General features: G+C 36.9%; 1 protein-coding gene across 3 annotated transcripts in view; it reads right to left on the bottom strand.

The window, feature by feature from the left end:
• Positions 1-12,395, bottom strand: part of LOC131459966 (protein diaphanous homolog 3-like) — a 231,728-nt gene extending 219,333 nt beyond the window's left edge. For 2 of the 3 annotated variants that reach the window (XM_058630164.1, XM_058630166.1), the window contains exons 1-4: positions 11,806-12,395; positions 3,210-3,242; positions 1,960-2,142; positions 179-283 (exon numbers count right to left, since the gene is read on the bottom strand). In XM_058630164.1, coding sequence (XP_058486147.1) covers positions 179-283; positions 1,960-2,142; positions 3,210-3,242; positions 11,806-11,922 — 438 coding nt within the window. In that variant the 5' untranslated portion in view covers positions 11,923-12,395. The remainder of the gene's footprint in view (positions 1-178; positions 284-1,959; positions 2,143-3,209; positions 3,243-11,805) is intronic. The other variant, XM_058630165.1, reaches the window with a different exon arrangement.
• Between the last annotated feature and the right edge of the window lie 3,613 nt (positions 12,396-16,008).

The raw sequence follows: 16,008 nt of genomic DNA, 5'->3' as shown, positions 1-16,008 counted from the left end.
AAAAATGATCCTTTCCAAAGATTTGAGTCTCTCCCTCTCTAACTGAATATAATCCCTCCTCCCGTGTCTGTCAGACCAGATACCAGGTGAAACATAATGTTCATGAAAAATACAATACTATATCTATACAATATGACCTCAGAGTACAGTTTAACATACCAAACATTCAAAAACTCACAGCTTTAGAGGCAGCAAACATATACTGGATGACCATCTCCTTCTTTTTGTTGAGATCCTTTTCCCTTAAAGGAGTTTTTTTCTCCTCATTCAAGTTCATGTCCTCCTGGGGAAAAAAAACATAAAGAGACAATGTAATTTGAATCTGCAATATTCTTGTTAATGTCGATTCAAATAGCTGCTCCCAAAATTCATTATCTGCACCAAGGAGGTTATGTTGGTTTATTTTAGGGATGCAGAGAAATGAAAATTGTTGGCAGAAACAAAAACCGAAAATCAGGAAACACTTGGCCGAAAACCGGAACCGAAAGAAATTATTATGCCAATTCTGTACTATGTTTTTTTAAATCAAATTTTGACAAGGATGCATGCCCCTCATCTGGTGCAGACAGTCGGGCCTTTTTTTTCTGCGCTCCACTCCTGCGCTGTGCAATTCTCCGTCTCCAAGCAGGCTCTCCGTATTCAACGCAGACTGGATCATTCCTCTATGCCAGTGTTTCTCAAACTTTTTCAGACCAAGGACCACTTAACCCATAAAAAAACACTCACGGACCACTTCACTCAAAATAGCCCCAAAACAATATGCCAACTTCAACAGTTCCCAAATGACAACCTCCTAAAATAAACTAGTTGATTTGATATTGAACACATATGTCGCAGGGAGTTTGAGAAACACTGAAATTAAAACACTGACATTTTAAATTTTAAAACATGATATGTTTGTTGCTTGTCACCTTGCTGATCACTAGGGGTCGCTGACGGACCACCAGTGGTCGGGGTACCAGAAAGGCTACGCACAGAAAGGCTACGCACAGCTTTATCCCCAATAATGATCATAATGAGGATCGAGTACAGTCGCGATGAAGTGCAGGGGATTCGTGTTGACACACTCTTAAGAGAGCACTTTTCATGGTTTTCACGCCGTGGTCCGTCTCAACCTTTGTGTAGAAGACGCTTTAGTGCTGCGATTAAGGGAATAACAGATGTAAAGTGAATGTCGTGGGGAGTTCATAATCTGTGCTGTATGCAAGTTTTGCTTTTGCGCAGAGACTTTCCAGCATTTAATTGGTGCTGTTCCACTACTGACATTTTTAGTGTCAGTGCCTATTTTTCTTTAAGAACTGTTGCAGGCTGAGTTATTACTATGGCAAAATAGAACACTAAAGACATTTGGCCCAAACAACGACAGATAACAAATCTAAAACCACTTTTTGTAGGGGAAAAAAAACAGTGTGTTTAAAAAAAATTAAGCATCGCTACATTTACATACCAGACATGGCAAAAAAAAAAGAAAGAAAAAAGCATTGTCATAAGTTTCAATTGACACATTTCAAAAGAAAAACAGCAATCACATTTGAGCCTGGAAGGTGAGTCAGCTAAGTATGATTTGTGTTGACTAATCTAATTAGTTATTTGGTCCATAAAATGTTGAACCATAGTGGGGGGGGGTAGTGGGGGGAGACAGAGGCAGAGTTAGAGAAGGCATCCTAAATGTGTCACAGTCACAAAAAAACTGATATGTAGTATCATAACCTATTATTGTATTGTATATATTATTTTGTATCATAAAATCATACAAAATCATCCAATTTTACTACCATCATGTTGCCCTAATATCTCCATAAATAGCTTATCAAGTACTAGTCTGTGCTTAAGCATTTGTGGTGAAGATGTGAAGGTTGTTTTATTGTAATGATATGAGTTAAGTTGTTTTATTGTATTGTTTTGGGGGGGGTTTCAAAGAAAATGTAGGAAATATTGTTTGATGACAACTCAACATACCATCATCTTTTCAAACAAGGCCAAGATCTCTTTTTCTGAGGTAATCTTTGCGGACAGCTCCTCAAACTGATGTGAGGTGGATGACGAAGAAGTAGACCAGTCGCTGCTGTTGTGTTTGGCGTGTGATAAAGGCGGCCGCTCCTTCTTACTACCCGGAATCCGAATACTGGCAAATCTGTCCAGCTGAGGAAACAGAGAAAATGCAGTCACAATAGGAAAAAAACACTGTTTCCTGCAACAAGTTAATATACATAAAAGCTGTGAAATATTATGAGTGTATTTTAATGGTAACGTCAATTTTCAGAACAGAGTAAAAGAAAATATTGCCTACTAATGAGTTAGTGTGAATTGTAAACAAAGCACAACATAAAACAAATAGCATGAAGAGCCAGACAGGACATTATTGGGTGAGAAAAGCACTGCTCCATAAAAACAAAGAAGGGGCAGTTCAGACATGGTATTTACATCCTTTCTGAGAAATAAGAGTTGACTACCTACCACCCTCTACACTGTGTGTAAATGCACGTGAACATGCAAGCCAAATGCGTGTCACCTCACAATGTATTGTAGAGGGAGACTGATCATGCCGCCATTGGTTTTTCTTATTCTTAATCAGCTGACAATTATTTTACAAATTTTTTAACTCAAAAATAGGCATGGTACAATAAAAATGTCCTGCCACAATTATCCTGACCAAAATAATTGCGATTCACAGTATTGTTATGATGACTGTTTATTGCAAAAATGTTTTAATATCATTTTTTCCAAGTTAACTAAAACAGTTGTAGCCTTCTCTCTGAACTTGGGGTCATTAGGACGCAGATAGTATGCATATTTGTTTTCGCGAAACCTAATAAGATCATGAGGAAAGATGCAGCTCCACATTGTGGCACATCACAATGGCTTTATTCTGGTGATTTTAGGTAGGATTTTCAAGTCACTCAGGTGAAATAATTTGAATTAATGTTCATCTCCATTCATGAGTAATGAGTATCACAATAACAGAAATTCACTATTACTAGCTTATTGTAAGTGCTTCTTATCACTTTTATCACTTTATCGTGCCATCAATACTCAGAAATGTCATGTATGCTACCAAGAGCACTAACACTTTTCTTGTTCACTTGTCTTTAGATTACTCAGGACAGTTAATGCCAGGTCTGAACAGGGTCTAAAATTAGTGTTAGATGTTGCAGAAAAAGACAAACAAAATGTAAAAAAAATACAAGGCACAGTTTCTGAAATCTTACCACATCATCTGTGATGTTTCTAAAGGGCAAATGCTACAGGTGGGGAACAGAACAAAACAAAACAAATCAGGATATTTATAGCATTTAAAAATCACAAAAACCAAAGAAAGCAAATAAACCAGAAAATATTCATATTTAAGGAGCTGAAAAATCTGATAACTTGTTTTAATTATGAAAAAAATCTTTATCTTTATCAAATAATTATCAAGTAGTTGTTGTAGCAATCGATAGGACCGAACAATTAATCGAAATGTATATCGAAATCACTAGGGCTGTAATCAACCAAAGAAATTCATGGTTGACTGAAGCCCTATTTCTTCTGATACAGTATCTCGAATCATATCGCAATCGCAATTCATGTCAAAAAAAGGGCTTATTCGAAATCGTTCAGCCCTAGCAATCGATTAATAATCGACAAATCGTTGCAGCCTACAATAAACTCTGCAACACGATGACAAGTATAGGGGACAATGCCGCATAAAAGCTTTAATATATAACACATATAACAAATAACTCTTTTGACTGAAAGTAAGCCAATTATTAATGTACTGATGAAACAAACAGAAGCACACTGCAATTTAATGGAGTCAGAAAATCATAAACATGAATGACATTTACTGTAAATCTGGTATTTCATGGAGATTGTACTCAAAGTCAGGATTATTAGCCAGCACACAATAGTCCAATAAGTAACCAACTAAACAAATAATCAGTCAATACATCTCCTTGGTGTAGGTCTGCACTTTACTTCCCTTTTTTTTTTTCTAAATTGTTTTTATACAATTGTTTTTATTTTCATTTCTAAATTGTAAATTATTTCTCCAATTCTTACTGTTAAATGTTTGATTTATGTAAAGCACATTGAGTTGCCTTTGTGTATGAAATGCGCTATATAAATAAAGCTGCATTGCCTTGTCTTTGCCTTTTAGAGTTATATGACTGCTAAAAAAAACAGTATAATTTCAGTGTAAGTAACAAATGAAAAGTCAATACCAAAGAGTCACTGCTACTATAGGGCTTATCACAATATACATTTTTATATCATTCAATATCCATATATATCAGGAATCACATTATAAGTCAAATCAATATTTCTGATTTGCTGGGATATATTTTTAGTCTATATCCTGATATACGAGATGTATGTGGATATGAAGCTGCACACAGGTTGTTTTTCTGGACTCGTGAAAAGTGTTATGCTTCTGTGAGTGAGAGTGAAATAAAATATATACTGTTTATCATCTGTATGATCTTAAAAGACACTTATTACCTTTCATTTCAGATAATACCTGGTTTATTTCTTTAGCTTTTTAATGTTAAATGTCTGGTATAATACAAATAATTAGGCTAAAAATAAAAAAATAAATAAGAATAATTTTGTCAATTCTATGTATTTTCTAATTAATATAATTATATACATTTGATTTATTGTACTTGGTGTATTTCAAATGTATTCAATATAATACATGTGATGATTATCAATGCAACAGCTTTTAAAACCAGGAAGTGATCACAGCTACTTTATCATGATATGAAGATATCCAAAATATAAGAAAATATCACGTCTCATGTCACAATATAGATATCATATGATGCAATATGTAATATTAATACATGACTGCAGCACAGGGCAACTCAACAACGCTGCAAAACAGATGCACTAAAAAAGGCAACAAAAACCATATTGATGGCAGCCTTAACTACTCTGCTAGACATACATAATTATAAAAAGGGTAATCTTTTTGATACACAAATTACAATATGTGAAGCAGTTATGGGAATTCTTTAGAGTCAATATTGTTTAAATCAATAATCGCGTGAATGCCCAGGAGTGAAGATGGGACACTTGTTGATTCATCAATAAGTTGTTCTTCACCTTTTTCCTGACATTTTGTCACAAAATGGCAGATCAATAATGAAAAATCCTGAGCTGCAGACTGAGCAGGAGAAACTTTTTTTTTTTATTCTATAAATAAGGAAGCAACAACTAAAGCGTTGCTTTTTTTCATCTCACTATTGCAAATCTACCATTTTAACAAACAACATAACAGTAATTTGAAACTGCCAGTGAATACATTTTATTTTACGCTATCAACCTTTAATTAAATTAAACTGTGAAAAGAAAATCTTTTTCAGTTAACTGAGAAAACCTACAGCTAGTAGACAAAATAGCATTTAGTAAAACACTACACACTTGCAATCTACCATAGAGAAGAGAAGGGACCACAAACGGGGGATTCATGGAGGTCATGGAAAGAAAAAAATGAAGCTCAAACAAAGACATCACGTCTCACCGTTTTTGTTTGGATTTGTTCTGTTTTTACAAACCCATAAAAGAATGGCACTTGGAGAATCTTTTGATTTATGTCAATCAAATCAACTGACAGCTAGATTTAAGCACTACTACCTATGCAGGGTGAAAAACAAGTAATTAATTTGGAGGCAACATTGGCCTAGTTTCAAATTTTCACTGTATTTTTTAAAGGTTTATGATGAATAAAGTAAATGGCGCATCTCTTTCACTTATGCTCATTCCCATTTGCTGATTTTGAGCATGAAAAATCCAGTCATATTACCCATTAACACTAAAATCCCCCTCTAAAAATTTGTGACATAGAACAAAAATATTCAACGCCCATTACATTAATGAGACCATAAAACCTCCTCTGAGCTCACCAAGATGGACAAGCGCAACCGATTTTTGAGCCTCTGAAAATGAACATGAACACACTGCATGAAGAGGTCCTCTCTTCTTTCAACAAGTTCATAATATTCTGCCTGATAAAAAACCAACCACATGTTAAAATAGCCTCTGGTAAATCACTTGGCAGTAATTATAGTAAAAAGACGAGGATATTATTTGAGTGCCACCTATTGAGGTAAAATTGAGAGTAAAATAAATAAATACTGCTTACCATGAAAGAATATTCACAATTATTTGTTGATATGAAAGTCATACAAAGAGATTGGGACTCAAATAGCAATAATAAGCTGCATTATCCAAGGAAATACACAACAGTATGTGTTTTAGTTAGTGTGTGTGTGTGTGTGTGTGTGTGTGTGTGCGTGTGTGTGTGGGGTAGACAAGACGTTCTTTAGTTGTGCATTTCCATCAGTTGAACACAACAGCATGGTCTCTGTGTGTATAGCTGCCTTTTAACAAAAACTGAAGGTGCAAGACTGGAGTTCCACTCAGATAATGATGCTTTGCACTTTTTTGACAGGAGACTGCTCCTTTTTACTCCTGGTAAAAAAAACAAAAATGTTTGTATTTAAAATGTTTTCACCACAAACACAACACTTCTTATGCTTTTCACAGTGAGAGTTTTTTTTTGTTTTTACGGTCCAAGCTTTTTCAAGTGCTACTTTGAATTAAAATCAGCAGATAAGAAGTTTCTAATCAATTTTTTTAAAATGTTTTAATTCAAACTAGGACTGCAACTAACAGTTTTCATAAACATAAACACAAAACAATTCATCGATTATTAAAGTAGTTGACTATAGCGCTGGGCAATGTATCAATATTATATTTATATTGTGACGAGACATGATTAGAGCTGAAACGATTAATCGATGAATCTGTAATTAATTGATGAATCGATTATTATCGATAACTAAATTAATCGACAACTATTTTGATAATCGAATAATCGGTTTGAAGCTTTTTTCATGATTAAAACAAGATTTCCAATTGTTTAAGCTTCTTAAATGTGAATATTTTCTTAATTTCTTTGCTATGGATAACGAAATCATTAAAAGTCAATCATTTTGGTTTGTGGACGAAACAAGACATTTGAGAACATCATCATTTTCAGGTTTGACGAACACCGATCAACATTTTTTAAGGTTTTCTGATATTCTGAACACCAAACGATTAATAGATTTATTCAAGAAAATAATCAACAGATTAATCAATTATGAAAATAATCGTTAGTTGCAGCTCTAGACATGATATGGTCTAACATTTTGGATATCGTAATATCGTAATAAGGTATCTGTGACTGCATTTTCCTGATTTTAGAGGCTGTTGGATTGGTAATCATCATATTTAGGGCCGAGCACGAAAGCCAGGGACCAGAGACACACAATGCAAGGAAACTATTGTTTTCCTTCAGATTATTATATCCGTGGTTTTCCGGTCATTTTTGACACTTGACACTCTGGAAACTTGGCATGGAGGTAAGCAAACATGTTACAGCCCAAGACGAACAAAAAACCATGGACCATGGCTTGAACTCAACAGGAAGTGGGACATTTTGAATTTGGCGTCCATTTTGGCAACTTACACTCTTCGTAAATGAACAAAATAGTCTGAGCTATCATAGGTTTTTGTGGATTCAAAAGGGTTTGGCCACGGCAACCATCGGAGGTTTGGGGAATTTCAATCATTCGCCATAACACTTTCATTTTAATCCTAATTATTTGTGTTAAGCAGTTCCATTGATTCTTCTAATACATCATACAGATCATAAAACAGTTAGAGTGCATTTACAGTGTATTGTCACTCTTCTTCATCCAGCCTTAGTTGACAATTAAATTAGTAATGGATTAACAATCAATTACTCGTTGCAGTCCTAATTCAAACTAACTAGAGTCGTCTGTGATGTGCTGTGCAGTATCAAAAATGAATTAAGTCCAGAGTAAGTAAGAAGTTAAATGCCATCTAAAATCAAGATCCACTTACTACATTTTTAGGGATTTTAGCTAAAGCTCACAGTCAGCATCAACAAATCGAGTTCACCCAGTTTTCATGGAGGCAGCTCCGTTGTCCTTGTATTTAAAGAGATAAACGGAGGTGTCATCTGGACTGGAGGTCTAATGGTTACCACATAAATTCAAAGTCCAATTCCTGGACAGGCGGCCATTTGAAATGTGATCATATAAGGGATGTTCAAGGTAAGTATGCTCGTGTGTATGGCCACCATCTTCACCGCAAACCCCCCGTCCCTGAAGACGACATGGGTTATGATCTCCCCCAACATAAAACTACCCGAGATGAAGTTTAATACTCAGGTCACATGAAAACAGCTGAGGAATATCCATTACAACTGCACTATCTCTTTCATTCCCCACCATAATTTACAAGTGGAGACTACACAAAAGCTGTAAGTGACCCTGAAATTAAAAATTATTTAGCTAAATTATATTTCCCAGAAAGAACATGACCACATGGAGTCCGAGGGCCCATACACACGAGAAGGGGTTTCACACCTTAGCAATATGGAAACAGACTTTTCCCTATAGAAACTTTTTCTTTGTCATTTTAAAAAAAAAAGATTTCCTGATAAAACAACATAATTTCAGGAAATGCCTTCGTCCACATGAAACCCCCATTAACGACTCTAAAAGGTGTTTGTACAACAAACACATTGTGAAAATATGGGACGAAAGTGCAGATAATTTGGATGAATTCAAAAAATATTTCAAATGTAATAAGTAGCAAAAAAAAAAAAAAACACTTCCTGTGTGAAAAGGCCTTAAACAATGTAGTACATATGCTAGGCCTGTATGTGGAGCTGTAGTGCTGAGCAAATCTCAAAACTACACCATAACATTTTCATGAATACCAAAAACACACTACTTTGGGGAAAAAATTATGTCATAGCGCCACTTCTGTTGCTTTTCTGCTGTTGTTATCTACAATGTCGTTTAGAGATTGTTTGCTCTATTTATGACTAGTTCTTTGTATGTTTGCAAATAGTCGATACCAATATCATAGAGCTGCCCGATTATCACGATTATTTGGGTCAAAATTGAAATATTTAATCCCCAGCAAGTAAAAGTAGCTAAAAGTCACTAGAAGTCTCCAAAGGATGTCATCACCTAATTTGCGTAATTGGCCATGTGTATGTAATTGTAATGGACGCTGTAGGAGAGAGGAAAACTGTCATGGAATCGACAAAAAGTGAGTAAAAAAAACACCCTTAACTCTTAAATTAACTCTTAATTTATAGGTATCTTCGCATCGTGCTTGATGTGCATGGGAGGGTGTTTTATAAATTGCATCTGAATTATTTGCACTTACCTCCTGTCTGGTGTGCAAGACCTTGAGAACGATATGCGCTTTGACATCAGAGTCCCCAAAAGTCACTAGTCGCTTTTTTGAAAAAGAGTCGCTAGAGGAAGCTGAATACTTGCTGAATATAGCGGAAAAAGTCGTTAAAATTGTCAGAATAAAAGCCCCCATTTTGTAATAATCAATTTGTTTCGATTATTGTGTTTTTGTAATGTTTGGGACCATAATTATTAATTGAAACACAAGTTTTTATTAATTGCACAGCCCTTATCCCTACGATATTCATAATATTGATAATATTGTGCATCCCTAACTCAAACTGATTCATAGACTATCAAACTAGTTGACGCTAAATTTAGTAATCTATTAATCAATTTATTATTTCAGCCCTATTGCAGTGATGCAGCGGGTCAAACAATGGTTTTAACCTTCAGCATGACAGCCCTGAACACTGATCCAAGCCCTTTGACAGGCATGTGTATTGAATGCTAGAAATATGTTGTAAATCTATCATAAGTGTGAGTGGAGAAAAAAACATTGTGTATATAAAGAAAAGCATTCCAGCTCAGATCTTTGCTACAACTGTTGATAGGAATGTGAATGGGGAGGCAAGGGGGAATTAACCTGTGGTTGCACTGTGAGGTCAAAAGCGTGTTGAGCGTGCATTAAGTCGATCTGTCATGTCTGAAGGAGGGTACTATACATTCTGTTTGTTGTTGTCAATAGAAGACTGCTGCCCTAATTAAAGACCACAATAAAAGCATTGTTCTGCACCTCCCAGAACAAACAACTATCACAGTCAGAATGAGAATCAGGTTGTTGTTGTTGTAGTAGTGGGAAGCACATGGATTAGAGTACGAGCTAAACCCTGTGCTAATTTTAACCCACTGATTTTCCACATGCAAAGCAGAATCAACAGTCAAGGTCGTTGATCACAGATCTGCTGCAGTTAACACACAAAAATCTAAGATGTTCTGCTGCACTAGTTTCAAAAGTAGTGCTGCATCTAACAATTATTTTCATAATCGATTAATCTGTCGATTATTTTCTCGATCAATCGATTGATCGTTTATATTGCTCTTGTATTGTGTACATTGTTTTGTATCCCATCTGTTTAATGCATTTACGCGATGTACAGAACTTTGGTCAACTCTGTTTTAAAAATGAAATTTGGATTATAAAGTGGGAGGAATGGCACCAGGTGTGGTCTTCTGCTGCTGTAGCCCATCTGCTTCAAGATTTGAAATTTTATGTAGTCAGATATCTTTCTCATACATTGGTTGTAACAAAGTATTTGAGTTGCTTGAGTTGTCTTTCTGTAATTTTAAACCAGTCTTGTCATTGTCCTCTGACCTCTGGTGCCAATAAGGCATTTTCTCCCAGACAACTGCTGCTCATTGGATGTGCCACCCATGGCTGGGGTCAATTTAGAGTTTAACAATTAACAATGACCAATGAAGATTGGGCACCTTGATCAGCAGTACCCCAGCCCTTGACCTGGCGGAGATTAGAAGTGTCCACCCTCCAGTAAGAAGCCCAATTCCAATTATAATAATAACTTTGTGTACATAGCACATTTTAAAAACAGCATTGACAAGATGCTTTCACAGACCAGGATACTGATATCCAAACAAATTAGAGGATGAAGATAGAAGAGAGAGAGATAATACAACAAGTATGTTACAATAAAAATAAAGTAGGAGGAAAGGGAGAGAACAAGGGAAAGGGAAAAATGAACCAACAGCAAAAGAACAAAACAATACCAACAATAAAATAGGAAAACTACAACAGACTAAGCCTCCACAATAAAACCAAAAGGAGTGAGGGGGCGGAGACAGAGGACGGAGACCAGAGTTTATAGCAGGAGTATATAGCTGAACCGTTTCAGGTCAGTTTGGTACAGTACAGTGTAATTTTTGCATTATCATTAGAAAAGTTACCAAAATAATTGTCCCCAACTGTTTCATTCTTTGGCACCCTACCGTTGAGGTACCAGAGTAAAAATGGTAAGGTACGGACATGGCCCTTAGGCACAGCACACACCCTGCCTACCATACCATACTGTACAAAACTGAACCTTACCACAATGTAAACATGGCTTATGAGAGAGTGGATGAAATCATATAAAAAAAAGTAAATTAGAATATATAGCCATGGGTCTGGGCAGCTCTCACATGTAAAGGAAGGCTGTTCCACAGCTTAGGAGCTGTGACAGAAAAGGTTCCATCTCCCCCCTGTTTTATAGCCATGATCTAGGCACATGTAAGAGCAGCTGATCAGTTGACCTCAGAGCTCTACCTGGAGTGTGTGGCTTCAAGAGCTCTTTCAGGTACACTGCATTTGACCATGGCGCAATGCATAAATGCACTGACTTGCTGTATCAGCTGATCAGTTATTTGGGCAAGCAGCTCAGCAGGTGTACCTAATAAAGTGGTCTGTGAGTGTACATTAATACAAACACCAAAACAAAGTATTATTGCCATGTTGTCCCCACACGTCCCTGTGTTTATCGTCCTCTTATTTAGTAATGTGGATAAGTAAATATTAAACAGATGTATTCATTTAGTAAACCGTACTTACAAACTTTTGCTTGCGGTCTCCCTCATCATGAGTCGATGTGCTGTAGTGAGGGGTACCCTTCTTCTTTTGAGCTTTACTGTCTCGTCCGGAGTCAAACCGCTGACTGTAACTGTCCATGTTGTCAGCCAAATGTCTTTTAAAACGGACTGGTAAATGTATACGATGCTAACCTTGGAGGCAAATGTTCGTGACGTACGCACAGAGTGACAAGGTGAAGGGCTACACACACCGAACTGTCTACAAAGTTAACATTCGTGTCTTGAGCTATAACACTAACGCATACGAGCTAATGCTAAGAGTGTGTGTCAAAGTCAGAAGCCCATACACACATTTTCCTCACTACACTTAAGCTGTCAGTTTAGCCAGTTAGCTAGAATGCTAAACATTCACCGGTGGCTTTACTTAGCGCTAATCCAATTTAAGGACTCTCACGTGCTGCTTGAATTTCCGACAACGGGTGGAAAGCAACGTTCAACCCAACGGTTTTCTTCGTCCGTCAAAAAGTATCCCACTATTAACTGAAATACTGACTAAAAGCAGAAGACTAGGCGTCAGCCGGATACATTTATGAGGTACATATTTTTTGACAGACCCGCGCAGTGACGCAGTAAGCTCCGCGTGTTCAATTCAACCAATAACATTTGCGGTGACGCGCATAGTCAATAGTCTTTGGTTCATTCGACTCTGTTTATGATAGCAACGGCGTATCATTGGCCAATTTCGGCTGTCAATCAAAGGCCCCTCTTGTTGGGGCTGTTCGTTTTAGCAACCCGGATGTCCCGCAGTAGACAATGAAAAACAAAAATAAAGTAAAATATAAATATATAAAATGAAGCTCTGAAGGAAAATATGTATAAAAAAAAATTGGAAACAAACACAATGTTACCAAACAGTAATCTATGTGTGTCATTTTCTAGTATGGGGATTATCAATCTTTTCAGGGCAGATATAAACAAGTATCCATGCAAATGTTGCCAAGAAACCACATTATTAAAGTAGATAGTGCAGTCTTATATACTGAAAGTCTGAATGTACTTTATACTCTTGGCAGTCAGCTTTGTTATTGCGATTTAAAAGTGAGCCTAGGGCTACAGTAAAATCTCAAATACCTTGTCAGATGCAACAAACAGGAACTTGTGTGTGATGCGCTCCTACTCATATACTCAACGCACAACAGAATTTGCACCCAAAATATGCTTTAGTGTCAGAATACGTCAATATAAAGCTCCATAAAACATCCACACCCATGCAAGGGAAGATTTACTGCTATAGAACAATATTTTGTGTGGGCTATTGACAGTGAACCACATGATATTTGAAATTCTTGGATGCTTGTAACGTTTTTGAGGATTCATGACGATAAAATAATTTGTTGTAACTTTTCCACTGTATTTATGTAGCAGTTATGACCACTCAAAGCTGTGTAACTACAGTTTTGCCATTCACACCCATTCACTCACATCATTCACGCCACACACTAAAGCTGTCAGGAGGAAGGTTTAGTGTCTATGTCCATGTAGACTAGTGGAGCTGGGAATCAAACTCTCAACCTCACAAGAAAACCAAAATTTGAAATGCCCATGGAGCCAATGAACATTGCGGCGTGGTAGATGCCCTTTTAATTTTTGCCCCTGCCCCTCCGTCTGTGCACAGCACTACCCACACCCCATCTGAAATCTCCTCTGTATCCTTAATCCGTGCATCTTTAATGTGAACAGAAGATGCTGTCAATGGAAAAAGAAATAAACTGAAATCTTTTGATGTAGGACATCTTGTCATCCATGGGCCCTTGACACCTCTGTTATATTTGTATAGTTGTCTAAATATTGTCTGTATTTGACAAATAGACAACTAAATTCATGTTATTGGCTTGTGCTGTTTATTGAGCATCATTGTGGAGCAGCGAATCATTGTAATTGTCTACTAATGGGATGTATTGTGAGGAAAACTGACATAGTGATAGACATGGTTTGTGTGGGAATAGCTGAAAACAGATTTGCTCACTGTGAAAAGGAAATTTGAATTTCTTTCAATTCAACCTTTTCAAATCGTGTTATCTTTCAAAAAAAGAACAACCTTTAATTCCGGTTCCCTCAAAGGCTTCCACATGGATGCTTGCATGGCATTAGCACTCTTTATCTCATCGAACACAAGCCTTGTTGTGTCAATTGTGTGTTAATCCTCTAAGACAGCTCTACCCATCCAAAATGGTCAAATAATTGTCATAAAGATTGATGTACAGGAGGATTCAAATGCACACGATGGCAATTTAAAGTGTCTTGCACTGATAATGACACTGATCTCTGCTGTATAAAGACACCAGAAAACCCATTTTGTGAGTGTATTTTCTGCTTGACTTGAGAATGAGTTATTACGACGACTATCTCCAGTCAACATTGCCGCAACATAAAATATTAATACACCAACACTTCACAGAAAATGGTGAGTGATGGTTGTTAAAATGACATAAAACACGGAGTCTTAAAGTGACTCTATTTATAGACAAGGACAGGAGGTTTAAATGTTTATGTTTTATACATTGTTTTGAAGAAGTGAATCATGCAGGGACATTTCATGTAGATTTATAATCGGTTGCATCAGAACATAAAAGTCCCTGTGACAGGGACTGCACATTTCAACCTCATAACAAAGTATTGTGTTGTTATGTGACACAATAATGTATTGGTGCTATTCATTTGATATTAATGTAGATTTAATGCAGAAAATGTCAATTTGAGACATAAGGGCCAGGGTGTGACTCAAAGGCTCTAAGTCAGAAAGAGAGAGATGTCATCCTCACACAGAAGACTGATCATTGGACTGGTCCATCGCTATTGGTGAAGCTTCTCAACAAGAGCTGCCATAAATCTTGATAAACACGTGGAGAGAGAAAATGCTTTTCTACATTTCAGTGTGCATATACTGCCATCTTGTGGTATCAATGAAAATCACTATCCTTGTGTATGACGCCAACCCTCTCCCTCTCTGTCTCGGTCTCGGTCTCTCTCTCTCCTTCTCTCCATCCCTTTTGGGGGGTTTTATGATAAAAAAAATGCACTAATAATTTTCTGGCTCAGATCTTACACTATTATACATTTCAAGCACTACTTATTTTGTTTTGGTTTTCCATTAGGGATAGTATCTGGTACCTGTTGCTTTTTTTGGTATCTGCTCTGACGAGGTTCCAAGCGAGCTGAGCTCATACTAAAATGTGACGTCAATAGACGGCCACTGATTGGCAGAGAGTGTCGTCACTGGAAGACCCATGAGTGTGACGTCCAACACAAGAATCAAATGGAACAATGCCGGACTGTAGATCAGTTAAAAAGACTTAAAAATCCTGAAAACATGTGTTAATCTCCAACATTTAGCAAGTCCTCTAAGGTTAAGACAAAGAACAGTGTGGACTGTGGAGTAAATAACACAGTTATAATTAATGCAATTTATAGTGTTACATTTGTATCAATAATACAGAGACACAGACTACTCCAAGGTGGTGGAGTGGGGCCCCAAATAAATTTCTGCTTAGGGCCCCATAATGACATGTGCTGGCCCTGAATTTGCCTCTCGTGAATACAGATATGAATACATATAATTGACTGATTTTTTCAAGATGCAGCATTTTTGTACATATATGTGTATATATTATGTTTTTTAACCTAACTACTTATTATCCACAAATTCTGAGCAACTGAAATTTGTGCACACTGTTTGGTGTACACTGTTTTAATGACACCAATAAAGTCTTAGTCTTTTCCACTGCTATGCCGATGATACTCAACTATATCTCAGCACATCTCCACCCACTCAGCTCCCTCCACAATCACTTATCAACTGTCTACAGGAAATAAAATCTTGGTTGACCTCTAATCTGCTCCAACTAAACAGCTGGAAGACAGAGTTGATGATGGTTGCTCCAAAATCTCTCCTCAACAAGGTTGGAGATCTGGTCCTCTCTGTCGATGACATCACTACTTCACTGTCAGAGAGGTGCGCAACCTGGGTGTCATTATGGACTCAACTCTATCATTTAACACACACATCAAACCTGTCACAATATCTGCCTTTTTCCATCTTAAAAATATCTCCTGACTCTGGCCATCGCTCCCTGATTCTGTCGCTGAGATCCTCATCCATGCCTTAATTATATCTCGCCTGGACTCAGTGCTGTTTTGGGGTCCCCAAGAAAACCCTGGATAGGCT

Source organism: Solea solea, chromosome 5 (assembly GCF_958295425.1).
Source record: "Solea solea chromosome 5, fSolSol10.1, whole genome shotgun sequence".
Lineage (NCBI taxonomy): Eukaryota > Metazoa > Chordata > Actinopteri > Pleuronectiformes > Soleidae > Solea > Solea solea.
The sequence above is the reverse complement of the archived record's forward strand: the minus strand, read 5'-3'. Positions and strand labels throughout refer to the sequence as shown.